Source organism: Ambystoma mexicanum, chromosome 4q, assembly GCF_040938575.1.
Source record: "Ambystoma mexicanum isolate Mex_15411 chromosome 4q, UKY_AmexF1_1, whole genome shotgun sequence".
NCBI classification, from domain to species: Eukaryota; Metazoa; Chordata; class Amphibia; order Caudata; family Ambystomatidae; genus Ambystoma; species Ambystoma mexicanum.
In genome coordinates, this window is record NC_090928.1 from 1249757785 (window position 1) to 1249778857 (window position 21073).

A 21073-nucleotide genomic window follows, 5' to 3' on the forward strand; every position below is an offset into this window, starting at 1 on the left:
CTGGAAATTAAAACTGACTCCTCATCCGAAGGAATTCAATCCTCACTAGAAGATAGAGCATTAATCAAAGAAGATTGGGAGCTTTCCACCCCAGATCAAAAACCATGCTATTCTTGTAACTAAATTGGTCATCCCCACAAGATGGCTGTCATGATGCCTAGCCCCGGGGACCCAGACCAAGTCCAGCAACCCCGGAAGCAGGCATCAAGTTATACTAAGCAAACCCAACAACCCCTGCTAGGGGCTATTTGGGTGCAGTCCTGGCGCCTATGGCGCCAGGCTCCTAGATTAAAACTTACCTGATGCAGACCATGCTGCAAGAGCTCCAAGCCAAAGGAGGCTTGGAAGGGACTACTTTACCTAAGGGACTATTTTTTTTTACTCGGGTGGGGCTGGGGAGAAATACTTACCTGGGACTACTTTGGAGGCTATTTAAACCACGCCCGAAGAGCAGCACACGCTTCGCGTTATTCTGCATCCAGCACCGTAACGCTCACCGTGCCTGCAAGTCTGCATCCAGTCTTCTGCCACGCCCGCCTCGAGTCCGGAGCTCCTAGAAAAAGGGGAGAGAAGGAGAAAAGGTTAGAACAAGAGCAATACCTTTGATCCTTACCTGAATTCCCGATCCATCGCGCCTTCGAGCTGGAAGAAAGAAGTTATTCTATGTGCGTCGCCTCGCCTGCAGCAGAGCCGCGTTGAACTCACCGGCCTTCACAGCATCTTCACATTCCACCGCATCCTTCTGCATGCTTCCGCCGCACTCCGGCACCTAAGAGGAAGACCAGAACAGCAAGGTGAGCCAAGGGAATACACAGAGGCAATATTAGTTACCCCCATACACTTACCTGATTTTACCACCGGGGTACTATTCCTCTTCACGGGTCGGCGCAGCTTCCACTGCATCCTCGCCGAACCCCGGCCCCTAAGGGGAAAACAAAGGACAGCAAGGTGAAACAAAGGGACAAACAAAGGGAAACCTCCTCACCACAACAGACTTACTTGATTTTACCGCCAGAGGCATTATTCCCCGAGACTTCATATTTTCTCTCAGCACCCGAATAAGGGAGAAAGCAACAGGTTACATATTGACATTATTTATCGAACTGTGTTGGATAGGATAAATCCTTACCTGAATATTACCGGTTGCCACGAGGAACTCTTCACTAGGGTCAAGCTGCAACCTGCAAGGAATCGGACAAGAGTGAAAGTCAGACATTTGAACTCTTACGAACTACATACTTACGGCGTCTTGCCGGGAATCTCAGAGTCGATATTGTTTTGGAACTCACCAATTCCTTGGAGCCAGTGAAGCAACTGGTTATCAACGCGCCCCTGCGCTCAATGGAGGATGGAGAGCTCATCTTTCCAAACCATCAGGTGAGACTATAAGAGGGGACATCAAAGGAGATCAGTGGGGAGTGGGGGAGGGTTAACGCTCAACTCCACGGGTGGTTAATTCCCTTTCTCCATTTGCAGAAGAATATTCCTACGGGGCAAACGAAGCTAGGTGGGCCAGTCCAGTCCGTCATCTCGGCACTACGCGTCACATTGGTGGAGGCCGCAGCTGTCCAGTTCCAATCGACGCCCCTGTGGGAGCCAGGTGAGCGTAACAGAGGCGTCCTTTGAATAGGATTGATCCCCTTCCCTTACCATCTAGGGAGAAACCCTATAAGGAGCAAATTAGGGAAAAGAGAACCAAACCTGTTTATGCCAATGTCCTCTACACTGTCAAGATTTACCACGGAAATCAGGAATGTTGGAGTAAAACCACTTTCCCCAAAACAGATGCTGCTACCACATCATCTGCTGCTAGTAATTCGCATCATGCTTTACCCTGGACTCGCTCTCGTTTTTTTTCATCTCACTCCGCAAGGTTGCCATGCCATGGCTACTATGGCGTCTGCTCCATGTTCGTCACATGACTCAATCTCGGAGAGGCGGAGCTTCGGCAAGTTCGCAGTGACCCGATATAATGCTTCCGGGTTGCCGCACTCGCCGCTTCCGATTTTGTTTAGGAATCTAGGCTACGCTCCAGAGTACCTGCTTGGTACTTTCTTGTCCTTGTATCTACCTACCTCGCCCCATCCTATTTCCTTCTGAAGTCTTCCTGTTACCGACCTCGGCCTGTGTTACTACCTGTTCTAACCTCATCCTCAGCAATCATTTATCGTCAACACGCTACTTGGAACGCTTACGACCTCTCTTCTGTCTCTCGGATTGGTTACCACGCTGCCAGCAACAGAACAACCCAGAACGAACCCTGCCCACGCTTTGCCTTTTGGATTCTAACGAACACCTCGCTACCAAGTTGCCAGACCCGAAACGTTTGACCACTCTCTCACCTTGCCGTGTGTTTTTCTTTTATCAGCGTGTTGACATTCTCACGCTGCACCTTGGATACAAACATCCGAAACAGGAGATCCCACTTCTGTCTACTTCACTTTCGTGTGGTGGACAGTGCTGCGAAGGAGTCCTTCATTTGCCAGAAAGAAACTGCTTGACCCACTATATTGCGCTTGGACTAGAGACTGGCTATTTTGGTGCTAGAGTCGACAGGCATCCTCGTTCCGTTGGGACAGGCACTGGACTAGAGACCTTTTGCACCCGCTTAGGCATCCTCGTGCCATCGTGGTTTCAGGGCTAGATTGGGTTGCGCAGTATACCTTTCTGGAAGAATTCATAACTCTTCGCACTATTGGTAAGTTGCTTCTGAACTCTGTCCTGTTAATCTTGTACTTGTTCACCGTTTTCTCGCGATTACGATCCTAAACCTGTTTACCTCTGTAATTTCTCTAGTTTTTGTGGGAATCAATTACGTTGTCCTTCGCTGCATCCTACGCTGTTCCTGCCTCCACGGAAGTCCGGTCTGTTGTTCCATCTTTTGATTAATTGGTTCCTTGGTACTTATTTTGTATGTACAAAGGGGCACATTGGTAGGGAGAACTCGACTACTACACTACGAGTTCAACTACCGGTTTCTTGATATTTGACAAACACCCAATCTAGAGAGCCAGCCACCTGAAAGTATAAACCCAAATATTGGAGACCCCAAACATTCTGTTATACAGACGAGAAAACTCCTTATCAAATACCTTGGAAGGAAGAACTATCTGAGCCCAAATATACTGGGAGTGCAATAAGAACAGATTTACTTCCCCAGGGTTAGAAGAGAATTGGGGAAGAAAAAGTAGGTTGTGTCCAGAGACATGTCTAGAGACACCCATCAACATCTTGGGAAGAAAGATTAATCCGACTATGGCCGCGATTCCCAACTTGCCAGCCCGGTTAGTCTTGGGAAGTAACCTAACCCAATTTGAGAAATGAGCCTCACAAGTAGCCCAAATAAAATTGCGGGTCACCTCCCTGTCCGAAAGAACTATCTGACCCACAAATAAAGGAAAACAACTCAGAGAAAGTGAACATCTTCGTAAGGGGAACCCCAGGTCAAAGCAGATATGTCCTTTGTGCAGGGGGTCCTTTTCATAGGGGAAAGGTATGTGAGGAACCCGAGGGTGTCCTCACTTCCTTTTTCCCCAGAATCCTCCTCCGAGGTGGCCAGGGAAAGGCCAACTCTTGTATCCTGCTCTGAGGGAGGATATACGAGGGAGGATCACCTGGGTGGAAGGACCTTGGGGAGTTGGTAGAGGATGTCTGCAGGGGAGACATGGTACCCCCTTTTCCCTATGAGAATGAATCCTACCCTCCCACTTCCGTCATAGGGTTTTGTCAGTCCATACCTCTCACACACACACACACACACACACACTAGTGTATCCCTTTAAAACTGGGACGAGGAAGAGGCGACTAGGAGTAATGCACACCTGTAGTCAGTATCACCACGTTAGTACTAAAAGGAAGATGCCTATAAAGGATCAGGCATGTCCTAATTGTTATGAGGGTTAGGCAAACTACCTGCACCTGCAGCCTATTGACTTCCAATAAACAAATGGTGATCTAGCCCCTCTTACCAGAAAGGAACCACAGCAAATGTCAAGTGTTGACACTGGTGCTAGGTGGGAAATCAAGGTTACTTCAGAAGGATTAAGAGCATCACAAAGTGTCAAGGGTTGTCGGGTGCATGGCATGCGGTGGACCGTGTGGTCCGACAACTACGCTTAGACCGATTAGCCCAACCTGGGAAAGAGCCAAGAGGAGCCCCGAGAGAAGTATAAGTATAAGTTTGTGTGATATAGTGCTACAGCGAAGGAGAGCATTCGTTTTGATACAAGGAGTACCAGTTGGAACTGTGTAAAACTGGTGAATCTCAAGAGACTTGAACCATTTGAGACTGTTTATCTTGGGGAAGGGAACCCGGAGATATCCTGGATCTTTGGCAAACTTGGGGAAGAGGCTTCTGAGATTTTTGATTGTGCTCTTTGTGGAACTATTTTGAACTTGTGGCAGGGGAAGCTGAAACAGGCCAGAGCTGGAAGCAGCTCAGAACTTTATTTTTGAACTTTTGGCGCTGCCAACCCTATGCATTGCTCATCTTTAGTTGCAAGGGTAAGTTTTGGACGGACAGACAGACTGAAGTTGAACGTACTGACTCAGACTATCCTTAGTTTATTTAGGTTGGGAAATCCCACCTTAGTATAGGGCAAGTCAGGCCTTACACCATCCAGACATTTGAGTTAATAAAAACCTTTTGTTTGAACTTGAATCGGTTGTCTGTGTCTTGCTTCTTGATTCCTTCACAATGCAATAAAAGTTTTACAGAACTACAGTATTCCAGGCAAGGACATAAATCATGTTGGCTTTGCCGATGATGCCAGAAAATCATGCTACGTCAATATAAGAAAACTTCAATGCTGGCTGCCCCTGTATAGTCAGTCCTTCCACTTCCACATAAGGAGACTCCATATCCCCCCCAATCCCCCAAATGCATGACCGCATACTGGAACTGGGTCAGGCACCTGACCCTATCAAGAGGGCATGGAGACCGCTCTCAACCTGGGGAAAGGGACCTAACACAGGGTTTCCCAGATCCAGTCCTGCCCCAGAGGGGCAGCGCCTACACAGATGGGCTGTAGGAGTTGGGAGGGCCCCAGTCTTTCCATTCTAGGTGTGCCTGGCTGTATAGGTCTAGTACCACAGCCTCTTTCTGCATACCTGTTGCGCACAATGCTTGCCAGTCTTTTTTCTTCTAGAACTACATGTACCAGGATGCTTAGCAAGGAATACCTGAACCGCAGCTCAGCAAAGAGAAGCAGTGACGAGTGGAGCAGCACTGTGCATTTTTAGAGCTGCAGTCCAGATGCTGCACTTAATCGGGATACAAACTCCAAAAAGTACTTGGTTATAGTGGGCCGCCATGTCCAAAGACTGTTGGACCCGCTTACAGAATATGGGCAGTGCTAAGGCCCATAATATGTCTTCTGATGATTGTAATCTGGCCCATGGGGAAAAGGAAGCCAGAGGTTCCGGAGAACAAGCTGACTGCGGTGTATTGGAGAGGGGGTGGAACCAATGGAGGGGACAGAGGGAGGATAAAAGGGTGAGGAGACTCCAGGTCAGATGGGGTTGTTCGGGTGAGGTCAAAGGAGGCGAAAGAGGACCAAGATACCAGGTGGATGAAGGACGATGCAGCAGAGGGTAGAGGAGAATTCTAAAGTGAGTGTGCATGATGAGGTATTAGTTGTTGAAAGAAAGTGGTACTTGAGTGTGAGTGCATGTAAAATTTGTAAGTGAGACTATAGGGGGTGTGATTGAGAGCGTGAAAGGACGGGGACTGTGGGAGGAGTGGAGCAAAGAGGGAGGAGAGTAGCAGTTAATATCATCTGAGGGTAGAGGAAGGGAGGAGAGAGGGAGAGCAGAGGGACAGAAAAGGAACCGAAGTACAAATGGTGTGAAGAATACCAAGAGGAGGAAGGGAAAGCATGTAGAGAGAAGTTCAAGGGGAGGAGTGTAAGAGTATGGGAGAAAAGAGCAAGAGGAGCCTGGGTAATGTGATGAATCAGAGGTTATCATCCCAGAAACCCTGGACTGGGACCTTTCTCGTGTGGCCAGGGAAAGACTGATGCTTGTCGGTGGGGGTGGTGTTCTGTGGGAGGATCACATGAGAGGCATATCTGGTCAGGAGGACTGTGAGAACCACTTTGCTAACTTCCCTAGAGACCCTACAATCGTAATGGCCTATTGTAGCTTGAAGAAAAGGGGTAATCAGAACATGGAGGACTTAAAGTCCCATAATGCCCCAAGTACAGGGATGAGGAAAAGGGACGCGGAGGCACTAAATTGCAAGGTGAAGTCTAGTGGTTCTAATGACCCACACCTGAGCGGGACTTTTGAATATATAAAGTCTTCTCAGGTGCAGGCTATTAGAAGAGGTTGCCCGCCGCAGTTGCAGGGGAAGAAGAAAGGAAAAGGACCCGCCGGAGCCACCACAATCTTTGAAGCAGATATCTGTCCGGAGAGGGTCTCAATATTTGTATTTTGTTTATTTGTAAAGCGCACCAAGCCCTTGGGCATCTGGGCGCATTTCTTAGGTGCACAGCGTTATATATTTACATTACAAGATTGCATATATACATTATTGATGGCTTTGGATGCAGAGGTTGCGAAGTGGGAAGCAGAGTTCTAACAAGCTTAAGCCTCAGTCGTGGGGTCAAGAGCGAGGACGTCTGGGGACTTTTGCTCTACAATGGGAAGGTCATCGGCAGTAATGGGCAAACTTCGATTCAGCGGTTCTTCAGCGTTTCAGCTCCTCGCTCACAACAAACAGCAACACTGCGGTTCTCGGATACCACTTCAGACTTTCCTTGCTTCTGGGGTCCAGCACTCTGTTGAGGTGGCTCAGGCTTGGTCAACCCTGCATCAGGGAAGTCCGGAGAATCTTCCTGGCGCTCGGGTCCTACTTAAAAGCAACGCACACAATCTGGTGTTCCTCTCCCTGGCACTTCGGGTCCAGCAGCAGAAGTAGTATAACCATCTTCGACAGGATGTCCAGACGGGCTTACTTTGGAATTGATTGTCCCACCAACTCAAAGGGAGAAGTCGTGCTTGCAGGGCTTTCCTAGTCTAGGCGAATTCGAAGCTTCAGCACAGCAGCAGGGCTTCACTGGGCAAATCAACGGTCCAGGAGTTGCAGCAGGCGTCTCTTCCAAGTTGTTCTTCGGATTCCTTCGTCCAGTGGTCGACTCTGCCTTCCAAGCAGGTTTCTCCCATTCATTCCACCCTAGCTGTCAGTCACACAGCAGGGTGGCTGTCCTTCCCGGCCTGCCAGCCGGCCAAGCACCTTTGGGTGCATTCCTGTAACCAAGGGTATTAAGCACAGGGAGTTTTAGGCACGTCCCTCACTTCCTGCCTCTGCCAGACATAGTGGAGCCAGAGGCGGGCTTCACTGGTGATTCCTGTCAAAGACAAAATGAACAAAGGGACCAAACCTGGATTGGCACGCAGAGTAAATCTCAAGAAGGACCTTTCCGACAACAAATGGTGAACAAGGAAGACCTGGGCCATTTTGATGAAAATGGGCACCCATCGGTGCCTTACCGTGGCTGCGAACGCAGACAGCGGTAAAAACACAATGGTAGTAAAAGGTAAACCACTGCCACCAGCCATTAATTGTAGAAAGGGTAACAAAACTGTTCCATGAGAAACTAGACACAGGGGATACTAGGTAACCCCTCTAGCACCCTATGGTAAGATAGTGTGTGCTGGGTCTAGAAAGTTACAAAATGTAAGTCAAGTCAATTTTACTTTACTGCTCTTGGAAACTGTAGTTTCACCAAGAAAAGGTATTTAAACCTTTGGGAAATGTAAGAGACTTCACTGTGCCATTGCACTGAAGGTGCTGTCACAATTTAAAGATGACGCCTATGGAGTTTGTCGGACTCCAAAGTCAAAAGAAATTCAGAATAAAGCAGATTAAAATTACAGGAGAAATAAAAGTCCTAAAGTCCAGCAGCAAAAGGAGCTGGGGGGGTCTCTACATTTCTGAGAAGTCTCCCTTACAGCACATATAAACAGTCGCCATTTTGTAACTATGGCAGAAGCATAGGGCCTGCACTCAGAGTATTAAACACAGGCCGCAAACATGATGAGGAAATCTGAATAGGCCCAAGTGCTGATGGAGGCCATGCTGCATTCTTCACAGAAACCCCTTTTGTTCTAGAATTGTTGCTAATATGTTGTTCCAAGAAAGAATGTGCCCTGCAAGGCCACGAGACAGAACCAGGGGCCGTGGTGTATGTGTTATCTCACACAGGACAAAGCATGCCTCTGACCCCCACCCAGCCAACCATGAGCTATAGCCTATGTAAATTTCCCAATCCTAAAACCCCGAATTCCAAGATACCAGTTGACCCCAGACCACCAACCATAAACCAATTCAACCCAAAAGATCTAAAAGTATGATCATTCAACCTTTATTCCTTTATTCCCACAATGGCATGATTTGTAATGCAAGGTACAAGGAGGAATACATTATAGTTCAAAGCGAGGGTGGAAGACTTGGAAGCCAAAAAACGTGATCAGAATGAGTGAAGTGTGTGTATGTGGATTAGTGTGACCTCGAGACTACCCCAGTGATAGTTCATTTAGCATGCCAGGTGCACTGTATAATGATAGAGTAGCACTATTTTTCAAATGTAGCCAATTGCTCTTTTGGCCTTAATTCCCTGTAGACGATGAGCCCTTCAGACCCCCACGTGATGGGAGACGGACAGGGCTGGAAACAATGGCCTGGCAGCCCCTTTGGAGTAGGCCGCCCCTATGGAGTAGGCCAACCATGTATAAAGGTTGCAACAACCAGCCGCGCGGGTTTTTACTGTATATAAATGACGTTGTGTCCCCTTTTAAGCTTTTGCTTGCACCCTTTATTGCTCAGAATGTTCCTAGGCAGCAGAGTTCTTTGCTGGCACACTTATTCTTTGTACAATTTGTTATCCTTGCAAGAATATCTTGGCCTTTTTTCCCTAGCGGGTTGTATTTTTTCTGGTGCGAGCGTTTAGGGGCATGCCTTTGCTGTTTTAACTCCATTCGTTTAGATTAATGCATTCTCTAATTGATTTAAATACTTACCTTTGTCTTTTCTTCACTGCGCTTGCTGTCCTAGTGTTTTATAACTTGATCTTACTGTGCTTAAAGTGTTGTCAGAGCATCCCAAGGAGAATATACATATCAGTGCATGTGATTCTAAGCAGATTCACAAGCATCAGAAATATTTTTTATTTTTCATTTGTTTGTTGATTTAAAATATAAAACCTTTTCACTCCTTGAGGTACAAAATATACAAACACATAAAATTCACACTTTCAAATGTTAAAAACTGGAGAAATAAAATCAATACATCTCATTTAAATACCTAACATTTCAAATACCTCTACTAACATCCTATATAGAGCCAACAGTTTTGTTATACTATTTCCAACCATTAAATCCGGCCAAAGAATATCATCTCTTTCACTGACACTAAAGTCTTTGAATTGACCAACACACCTATGATTAACATGTCCTGTAGTTACAGTCAAATAGTAAAAGTTTGATTGTTTTGATACAGTCAAGTTTTTTGCACAATCGGCAGGTTCTACAGCTCTCCAGAATAGTGATTTACTCACGCGTGGTTTGATAAGCGTTGCCTAATGCCTACATAAATACAGCTGTATTTTTATATATTCTGCCTAACTTGTATTAAGAGTGCTCTGTATGCTAACTGAACCCTTTGTTAGAGAGATTTTTCAGTGTTATGCTTAAACCCCTCTCCTAGTGAGACGCCCCAGCACTTTTCGCTGGACTTCTGGACCTTTTTCTTGTTCTCCTGAATGAGGGGAGCCCTTTTTCCCCTCATTCCTTCTTGTTTGCTCTAACCATGGGAACTCTGTTCCTTAGGTTTTACCTTACGTTACTGAGTCTTGCTTTCCTCCATATCTCTTAAAAGGCATCTGTGTTTCACGTTTGCAGCACACAGCACTGTTGCCGACGGCCCTTTGGGTTATTTTTTATTCTGTCATTTTTCTTAAAAGCTACTCTTCTTAAGGAAAGAGGGATTCTTTTTATCCTACTTAAACTTTTACTTTTGAGAGATCAGCACATCCCACCTTATGTGGAGTGCTGAGGGAATACCTAGTATCCCCCTTCTCTCTGCTCCTGTAACCTTTTGGTTACAGTGACAACCCCATAGGCATGGCTGGTGGCAGAGGGCGTGTTTTACCGACGTTTGTGAAATTTTCCACTGCAGGCTGTATTCACAGCTTCGGTTGTGCACAAGAGGGTCACCTATGTTCCAGCATGGTGGCTCCTTTCTTTGTTCGCCATTTCTTGTGTGGATGTTCTTTGTCACCTCTTCTAACATCCTGGGAGGAGTATATCTTTATGCAAGTGTTGCCTTTGGTGGGATCCCTTTGTGCAGCCTGCCAAGGATCCAGAGTGTCTGCGAGGACAGGAAGCAGGGGAGGAGTCCAGAACTCCCCTGTCCTTTGTCTGCTGATGTGCCTGAATGAAACCAGTTCCCACTGGGCGGGGGTGGGGGAGCTGACTGTCCCAATAGCTGCCCACCCCTTTCTGTAAACTGCAGGGAAAGTTTGCAAAGGAATGAATGGGAAATCCTGATAAAAGGTGAGGTTCCTGAGGCAGAAGGAAAGTCGACCACTGAAACAGAAGACCCGAAGCAGAAGATGACCGGAGACACCAGCAGACCCTTCCAGTAACCGCAAAGAGACCCCGTTTTCTAATCGACAGAGGAGCTCTGAAGAAGATGACTCCTTCCCTTTGGCTGGTGGGACCAACTAGCCATAAGACGACCTGCAGAACGAAATATCTCCCGACATGCTGGGACCTTCCAGGGCTGCAAACTGCCAATACCAGGGGACTTCCAACTAAATTGCAGTGCATCGTCTTCCCTTGAACTAATCCTCCCAGAACTTTGGTGAGCTCCAGTTGGATCTCCAGAAGCAAGATCCCCCTCCTCAAAGTCCCCTCACCAGAGTGCAGGACTGTAGAATCGAGGCAGATTGACCAGGCGGTAACCGTTCACTGTTGGAGCTTGTAAAAAGGCACCAAAACCGCAGACTGACGTGGGATCTGAAGAATCCCTTGCTGAGGGTCTTTTCCCATGACTGTTGCTGTGACATGTTCCAGAGTCCCTTCTTTTCATCACCACGACCAAGGAACAGGAGACCGGGTCCACCACTGCTGCTCAGATAAGAATCCTGCTGCATCTTCTTCAATACTCCTAAGATACTGTGGGTCTGAAGGTAGTACTTACCACAAACCAAATTGTCACTCCTGTGTAACTAGAGTGCTATATTCAGATGTTGGGTATTCACCCATACTCCTTGGCCAGGCTAACAGCTTGTGCACCTATAGGGAGTCCTTTCTGAGGTCTGTATTAACTTTTATTCCACTAAAGCATTCTACATGAAAGTAACTGAAGTACTTTGCACCCCTCAACTGACTTTGAAGAACTATTAACTAGTTAGGGAATAGACTGCTAAAGTATTAGACTCATTGAAAAGTATCACAAAGTAGCAGATTGCTGTTGCTAGTGCGGAATAACCCTTTCCCCTACAACAGAACATTGTCTGAGTGACTTGATGTGTCATTGTACTGTGTTCATTGCTGGTGAAAGCCACTATTATTGAAGCATTCACTTGAAAAAGTGTTGCTTATATTTCCTATTTGTGTGTTGGTTATTATAAATAGTATGTCCTTACCTTGCCTTGTGTATATAAAATAAATGCATATTTTTACTATAACTTCAAGTGTCCGAGAGTCTCTATAGGACTACGCATTTACTGAGTTCATTGTAATTCCTGACGGCGCACATCCTCCCCATAGGATAAGCCTAGCTGCTCTGCCATTCTACCAAACCTTTGAGTAGTACAGGCCTATACTAAGAGTTGGGCCTGTATACCAAGGGATAGTTTTATAGAGTGTCACCTGCTTGTAGACTTAAACTCCCCTAACTCCCTTCACCACTAACACCCTCATAAGTCTTAGCCTTGCTGTTCAGTCACACTAACTTAACAGTTTGGCTAAACAGGAGTGTATTCCCCTGTTCACTAGAATAGCATGGCCTCTCAGATTCTGACCACAGGGCAGACTCTGAAAATCCATCTTACCAATGGGAATTCTAATGCTCTTCATCCTATTTCCTTCTTGCACAACTGATCTGGATCTGGCAATGCCTACATCGCGGGTAGGATTGCACTGCCAAATGTTCAGGCCTTCCAAATAAGGAAGGAGAGCAAGTACAAAATAATTACTTTAGATAATCTTGATAAAAATGCATGAAAGGTAACAGTCTATAGCCCAGGAGGTCTAGTTACAAAGGTCAATAAGCAGTAAAGAGGAAAGAGTGGTGGCATATGTGCTGACTTAATGGATGCTTCTATTGCAACCTCTTCACAATCAAGAGACCTCAATGAAAGTCCTTGGGGTTCGGGAGATAGTAAGGCTATCATTCGGCTGAAATCTTTCATGCAGAAGGTGAAAAGTGCTGCAAAAGGCAGACAGAGACAGAGGATAATCAATGGATATAGATTAAGCACAAAATGAAGAACACGTCTAACATTAAATTGGACTAACACTGGAGCTTTTTAACATTACATTGACATTTAATGTAGTTTAGCATGTACAACTGTGAAATAAATTAGCTATAACGCTAAGAATTTTTATGTTCTAAAAATGTTTTCCACATATTTTTACCTGCGACTCCTGGGCAGGATCTGTTTTCTGAAAAAGAAAAAGAAGAACGTAAGAGGGTAAAGGCATACAAGAAATCAACGTTGACGGCACACGAAGAAAGAGGAGCCATATCTACTTACTCCAAACCACTGACAAACTAATCTGTGTGGGCCAAAACCTTGCTCGTCTGGTCATAACAGGAATTAACTAAAGATTACACATAAACCAGTATAGTTTTATTGTTGCGCTTGCACAGTCCAAAAAGAAATATGCAAAAATTGTTTGATAAGATACCACAGCTTTCAAATGTAGAGACGGCAGGTTTTACCTGAAGAATTAAAGCGTGTGCAACCATAAACAAATATAAGAACCAGCTTAACATACAATTCCATTTGTGGTTAGTCCAATAAAAAGGTCTCAAAGCTCTTGTAATTTGACATATTAAACTTCTTGATTCCAAGTGGTCAAATAAAGCCCAAAACTATCTACCCAAACACCTTTTTCAATTTTGGGAAGTAAAACATCCGTCGTATAGCGACAAAGGATCTAGAGGTAGCCAAGACCGAATAACTATTGTTAAGCAGGACATATTTGGGTTTAGTACATGGTTGTGAGAAAATGTCATCTAGAAGGGTGTAGAAGCCCTGGCTTTTTTATTTTTATTAGATACAAAAATGAAGCGGGCTATTCCCTCTCAAAAAGGGTGACCTGCCAACCGGGTCATCCTTTCATAACCTCCATGCCAAAAGCATAGTGTGCACATGTGCCCTGCTGAATCCATACCCTGATCTGCAGTGCCTGCTCTCTAGGGGCACAGAGCAGGTTGAGCGGTCACAGGTGCCCCCTTTACAGCTGCAGTGACGCCAAGTATCTGCAGGGCAGGGGCTGCATTTAAGATATGCACCTCTGTTCCAAAAAACACATCAAGAGAATGCTTTTCTGGTGGCATGTTAAACTGTAAATAGAAGATATATTTGAGCTTGAAGTGGGGTGCCTAGCAGCTCTCATAATTATCCCAGCCACGCCAATTTGAAATCACACTTTTCAGCTCTGTGGGCCCAGTTCAGCCATGCATAAGGACTCCTACAGGTGTGTGCCAGCTCCCCCTTTTTTGGGGGCCTGAGAAAAGGACTACTCTTGCCATTTTGTTGCTGAACCAATGCAAACCGTGACTTGAGCCAGTTTGACCCGATCGAACAAACGGTACCCTTTGGGGGTGCCTATGGCACTCCTCGAACTGCAGTTGTGCTCATTTGAACAAGTCTGCTGCTGCCCTGCACCAGCAGAAGAGAGTCGTTGCCTCGGATCAAACAAAACAGCATTGCTGCTCCTGCATCACTCAAACCGCAGTTTAAGCCACCTGCCTCTTCATCATCAATTCAATTGAGACTTGAACCGACGCTGGTGTTCTCTGTATCCTTTAAACCCTGCATCGAACAGACTCGCCTGCACATCCCATCATCAGCGCGTTTGCTGTCGAACCTCGACCAGCAAATCGAATATGGTGACATCCACGATCTGCATCGCTTTGAACCACAGCTTTCTTCAGTTTGACCCTGCCTCAACGTCTGGTTGCTGCTGTGTCACTGTGACCACCACACTTTGAACTGAATTGAACCGCCAAACAACACTGAGAACCCTGGTTCGCCGTTGTCGTACCACCAAGACACTGCAAAGGTATTGTCTAATAACTGCCCCGCTAGTCCATTTTGCATTTCTGCAGGGGTGGGTTTTTGTAGTGCTGTCTATTTAAAGTATTTCTATTTTTTTAGAAGTTGGATTGGGCCTTCCTTTATTTTGGACTGTTGGACTTCGCTACTTGGGTTGCTACCATTTCACATTCACACACCTCTTGAGGGTATAGTCTTCCCTCTGACCCTGTTACCACAAAAGGCAAAGGCTGTATATCTCTTAGCTGTGCCTTTTTACCATTGTGTTCACTTTGTTTTTTTAGAATTGCAACATCTGAGTACGTGCTTTGGTCTCTACTCATCCTTTTACACCTGCAGGGCAGATATCGGTTTGTCATAATGGTAGAGCAGAATTCAATGTTTGGGGTTTTGCTGGCCGTAACATGGGACTACTGAGGTCTCTCATTCTAACATTTTGGTTTACGATCTTTTGGTTTGAAGTACACCGACTATTTTGTTGTTGGAGGGGTTTCTACTGAGGTCTCTCTTGCTACGTCAGCCCTTTTTGCAATTTTGTCCTATGGCATATGGCTCCCAGGAAAGGACTTTTATAAGCACCACATTTTGGTCCCAGTGTGATTCTATCACCCTACATTGGTTTTGTACAGTAGGCTTGTGGCGGCTAGAATGTACTTTTGTCTTTAGCAGCGGTGCAGCTGATCTTACTGCATTAGTAGCCCAATGTACATCCATGGTGTCTATTGGGGAATAAATGTATTTTTTTGTTTACGTCTTAATCTCACTCATTTATTTTCAGGCCATTGCTTTGTTTAGTGAAACCACAAGGTAGGCCTTAAATGGTCTGTGCAAATATGGACTCATGCTGAGTCCAGCCTGCACTTCTCTATAGTGGTTTGTCCTGGTGTAGACTGGTCTCTAGCCCCTATATATCATAATACACAAACTGAGTGGACCAGAGTGGTTTGGTGGTTTTTAGGGCCAGCCTGGTGAACAGGCTGCCAAAATATTTGTGCGCCTGCTTTGTGTGTGACTGAATGTCTGGCTAAGGCCAGCAAATGCTTGAATGAGTGGCTTAGGCCAGTAAATGCTTGAATTAGTATGTCTAGGGCAGCCCATGATCCTTTTGCAATTCTACTGGGATTTTTCTGGTGTATCTACCAGTATTGCTGCATGGTTTTGCCACAAATTTTTGCTGCTTAAACTCTTGGACCAGGCGTGGGAATAATGATTGGGCTTAGCGTTGTGTATCCTTAGCTATGTTTCTTCTATTTGTTGCTGGGCCTCCACTGGTCCTCACTGGATTAAGTGCATGTACACTACTATGACTGGTTCTGGGCTTTCCCCAGTCTCGCCTCCCTGGTTGTAATGCCTCGAGGTTGGAAGCCTTATTCACCCAGAATGTTGGTAGAGCACCACAACCTTGCCTCTGATCTTCGTTTGGGCCGTCTTGGGTCTCCTCCAACATTGCCCACAACATGAGACAGTTTTCTGCTAGCTGGTTGCTCTGTTTTGCCCCTAGTGTCAACTGTTGTTGACTTTGCTCCTGGCTGGTGGGTCACTCTCCTGGGAAGGTAGACTGTTCTCTTACAGTTTCCAAGTAGTCCTTGGTTTGGAGGGCAAGTCTGCGGATCACCGGATCCTTTAACTCGACCTGCAAGGGAGAACTGTGACTCACTGGATTGTTTCAACGTTCCTGAGCAGAGTACTGTAAGAAAGGTATGGCATCAGACAGTAAGACAGACACAAGTGACAACAGTTCAAGGAAGTTTATTGAACTTCACTTGGGTTTGAAAAACACTCATCTAATCCTAAATCTAAAGATGGGAGCAAACTACGACCATCAAATAATAACAGTCATAGTGGTGTCTTGTCAAAGTAGAATGGCCTATACTAAAAAACCTACTACCAATCCTTACCTCTAAATACAAATAGTTTGGGAAACAATGTTATGTAAAAGAAAAGCGTTCAAGAAATTATAGGTCAGGATATCCGAGCCGTTGGCTCCCCTTCCCCATGTTTTCAGCACACAGAATAAGGCGGCACACTCGAACTTAGCACACACTCTGGCTATACTAGCACGAGGATGCAGTTCAAAACCTCAGCATCAGAGCCTTCTGTGCCCAGGTCTCTTTGCCTTTCAAAGTCTCTTCTTTCAGAGGGCCTGATGCGACAAACAAAGTTCCTTTCCTGTTAGGATTTCACATGTACACAATTTCTCATGCGATTCACCATTCATCTCGGGTCCCACTCTTCCAGGCCCAGACCCACTTTAACACAAAACCTTTCAGTCTCCCTCTGTCAGCATCGGACCAATTAATCTACTTTAAAACAAACTTTCTTTGCTGAACCAACAGACTTTCGACTGTGCGCAGGATTTTGCTTGACCCGTCGCACGACCACTTCGATTCACAATTCTTTATAAATTGTTACTTCTCGATATAACCTTTTTCTCACTTTCACTTTTGCCACTTCTCAGCTGGCTACATTACAGAGACATTAGATTGAGCACCCACGTGGCGCTGGATCACTCTGTCAAAGGGATCTTGGTTTCAAAGTTCAATCACTAATCAGCAGTTCAACTTTACTTGTGTCTTTTATCACACGCGTGTTAAAGGAATAGTGGGCTCAAAAATAGTATTGTCCCGAGCGTTCGGGCATGTGGTTTTAAGCATACGTTTATCGATTGTAAAAACATTTCCTATGCACCTTATCTTAGTTTTCCTCACTTTTACATATGCGAAATCAGGCAGCAGGGCGCAGCCATCTTGTGCTAATCTTATCCGTTGCCACATTGCCCCAACGAGAACTGCCCTTGCAGCACTAAATCATATCCCCCGTCCCTGAAGCTGACATCACTAGACGCGTACGTCCCATTTCACAATGCAAATGCACAACTCGTGTCAAGGCTGTCTGTGCACCAGCTAATGACATGGCTCCATGGAAATTGCTGGACGCCTCTTTCCTCAATAAGTATAAGCAGTCTGCTTCTCATGAGACAACATCAGAGTTGCTTTTTCAATCATTTTGTTTTGTATCCTGTGACTATTTCTGCTCTGTTCAGCTATCTTCATTGCTCGTATCCCGTGCGAACAGATATTAGTACTAGCATTACTATCGATTTTGATTTTGTTGTAGAATGGCAACAATACAGCCCTACCAGTCAGTACGAGCCAGAGTATTCCGATGCGGAATTAGTTGAAAGAGAAAGATGCGGAAACGATGGGGCATTGGACGACAGTTGGGAGGACGAATCGCCGGATCATGAGCCTGAGCCTAGTCGCATGGAAGACGTTTCCACCTGGTGTACCTGCAATCAGTGCAAGGTCATGCCAACCGAGGAGGAGAACTGCTGCTGCAGAGAAAACTCTGGATGCTTGGCCTACATATCGGAAGATGAGACACAGCCGCTAGGCGTTACCGAGCTGCATGACTTCAGGGAAGCCTGCCTCACAAGGTCCGTGTTGAGGATTAGGATGGTGCTTATGGACCAACTTCGCACAAAAGTTCGCCCTTGCAAACCAAGTAACGAGTAAGTGTACTCTAGATGTGATGTAATTTAGGCCACTAACATTTCATGTTTGTCTCCTATATTGTCGTAACTTTGATCTATCACTGCCAAATAAATGTAGTCTGGCAAATCAATACATCTCTCACGATTTGGGGAAATCATAGTGGTCTTCTTAAGTGTTTTTCACGCACAACCAAGAAACAATATTTCTCTGTGCCCCAAATGATATGAAATGCATGGGTTCACGTTTGTAATGTGTCTACACTTTAAAGCCCAAGTTGATTGATAAATGAAGTAACATTTGTAACGGCAACTATGCCATAGGAAACAAGATTGCATTTTCAACTAAGGTTCGATACACTTATTATGTTCAATTAATTACAGTTTGTATGTTTCTCTTCCACAGGTGCTATAGGCTGGTGGCCTATTGTGGTGTCCAGTCAACTCGTCGAAAAAAAACTGGTCGACTGCAATTTGGTCGACGCAATTTGGTCGAAAACCATTTCGTCGAAATTTTTTTTTTATTTATATATTTATTTTTGGGTTTTCGTTTTGTTAAAAAAATGGGTTTTTAGAGAAAAAAAGGGGGTTGGGGGGGGACCCCCCCAAAAAAAAAAAAAAAAAGGGTTAAAATAGAAAAAAAAAAAAATTCGACGAAATGGTTTTCGACCAATTTGATTCGACCATTTGTCTGGTCGACCAATTTTTTTCGACGAATTCACTGGCAACCGCCTATTGTGTGTTTACATGGTGGCTTCATCGGAGGCTTGGATACTGCGTTTGACTAGTAATACCCGCCTGTGTCGTTGGTGCCATTCGAGCCAAATTCCCCAGTGACCCCGGTCATACAGGGGATTTTCCCACACTGTGCTGCAAACCGAAGTATACAAATCATTTGTGCCATCAACAATTGTGATGTTGATGGCACAAATGATGGCACATTTGTGCCATCAACATCAGTAACAACAAAATAAAATACTAATCAACATTTATGAATAGTTGTTTCAATTTCAGTGAATCAAGGACACGCTCACTCCTACTGGCAGGGTGGGAACCGCCAAGGTGCCAAACACCATGTACACTTCAAAGGTATGTTCCGCACAGGGGCCTTTGTGCACATGGCCTCCCCAGACCCAGTGTCTAAAGGCAGGCGCCCCTGCAATCCACATAAGTGTGTCTCCATTCAGCAGTGTTCCTTGTCTTTTCTGCACGCCTCTTGCCCCTCCAGTATCAAATGGCAGTTTGCACCTGTGGCCGTTGTTAGGAAAGATTCTCTTTATTGCACCTTTCCTTCAATCTTTATGGAACCCCCCAAACGTTTTGCTTTTATTTTTTATCCTGACCTGTACTTTTTGCAGTACATTGAAGCCTTAAGCTTCACTGCGCTGGCCTTTGCTCACATGTTATGTGGAAACTGATATGTCCTTAAGGCATCAGTAATGGGAAACAGAGTTTCCCTTAGTCGTGTTACTATGTTGCAACTTGAAGTATTGTTTTATCATTGCACAAAGCAGCTTTCACTGCAGTACAATGGGGTGCATTTTTGTTTTGCCCTAGACGAACAATCAAAGGATTTTTTGGTTACTCGAGATGCGCTTAAAAGATGGGCTGGTGGCAGCAGTGATTTTTCCCCACTTTTTGGGGAATTTCGTTTTAGCTTTACCATGTTTAGCTACTAACTGGCTACTGGTCAAACGTGGCTGTGCCACAGGTTTTTTGCCCATTCTTTTTGCATCTTGTGGTTTAGCCTTTTTCCTGGCCTCCCGGGAGGATAGCTCAGCGGCAGCGTGCGCGTCTTGGAAGCAAGACGACACGAAGCAACAACAGGTTCGATCCCCGGGTCCGCGCTTAGAAACCTCTGGGTGTTTAAGCGCGTTATAAATACGTAACTAAGACAAAAAAAAACACAATTACACAACTAAGAAAAACAATTCCTGTAACAGCGCCTCGATGCCTGCGGGCTGTGTGAGCGCTTTATAAATGTAAATAAATAATATAAATGTAAATAAATAAATAAATAAAGAGTCCAGGAAGATCCTTATAAGGACTTCCAGTTCCCGGGAAAGCAGCTGCTTTTGGCGGGCTACTGGAGGGCTTTGTGCGTTTGACAGGCAGGATGTGGGCTGGGTCGTCTGACCCTAATCCATATACTGGTTTCTGTGTTTCTGAGTGGTATGCATGAGTGTTCCCGCCAGTGTTCCTGATTGGACCACTGTGGGGGGTTTGTGTATGGGCAAGTTCTGCTATTGGCTAGTGGGAGTTTCAACTCCTACCTGTCTTTTAGTATCCTGTCCAGCTGAGAAGACCTGCAAAGAAACCCGAAACCTGACTGAAGGAGGCCTGGCAACCAACTTCTGCTGCAATGCCGGTGGAGCCCAGTCTTGCTCATGATCTTCAGTAGGCCTGCGAAGGTGCTACAACCCCTGGAGTGGAGGGACCATCCATTCCCGACATCTACTCGGTGCCCAGCTCAAAAAAACGCCTTCAGAAGTGCCCGGGAATCGCCCTGTGGCTGACCAGCTTTGTTTTTGGGCTACCGGGTTAACTTCCTCACCGTTCTGAATTTCTGCCTGAAAGTTGGCACACCCTCAGCTGCCACTGCAACATCACCCTCTGCGAAATGTCGTCGTCCTAGCACCAAGAGGACCCGAGAAAGACCGGAAAATCCGACCGCGGCTACTGAGTCCTGTTGCATCACTGTGCGCACCATCCGAAACCTGCTTTTCCGACACGAGTCCAGTCCCGAGAAGGGTGCTGCATCGTTGGTTTTTGTATCCTGAACAATAGGGCACAAGGCCCCAGGCAACTTGGGGTTGGACAATATTAGCTAGGGATCATCACTGTGGACCTTTTGTGTATGATACTTACCTATTCATTCCTTTGCAGGAGTATTTTGATTTGTATTGTGCATTTGAACCTGTGACATATTGACTGTGAGCAAGCCACAGTAGTGTGGCGAAACGCGTCAGTTAGCCTCTCTTTGCGACTGGGAAGCCGCTTCCCGCTTGTATTCAGTATCTTGGTGTGTTTTGGCCATAATTTAATAAGTATTTTTATATATCCTGTCTAGGTGCAATTTGTGAATCCCATTGTGTGACCTCATTGTGGACCCTTTACACTCTTACCCCTCTGAAGAACTTAGCCTAGACCGCTTGTCACTGCTACCTTAAACTGGTTTGGCTAGAGCTTCCCAGAGTTGTCCCCGTCACAATATAGGTTGGCCTTCTATACATCTGTCCACCAGGCCAGAGTATAAAAAAATCAGTCCTAACAGCCGTGCCCTCCCAAG

The 21073-nt window shown here is 45.7% G+C and overlaps 1 protein-coding gene across 1 annotated transcript in view; it reads right to left on the reverse strand.

Annotated features, from left to right (window-relative positions):
* Positions 1–21073, reverse strand: part of LOC138468323 (exportin-5-like) — a 1170237-nt gene that overhangs the window by 977446 nt on the left and 171718 nt on the right. The window contains exon 6 of the mRNA XM_069608829.1: positions 12646–12672. Within this exon, the coding sequence (XP_069464930.1) occupies positions 12646–12672 (27 nt within the window). The remainder of the gene's footprint in view (positions 1–12645; positions 12673–21073) is intronic.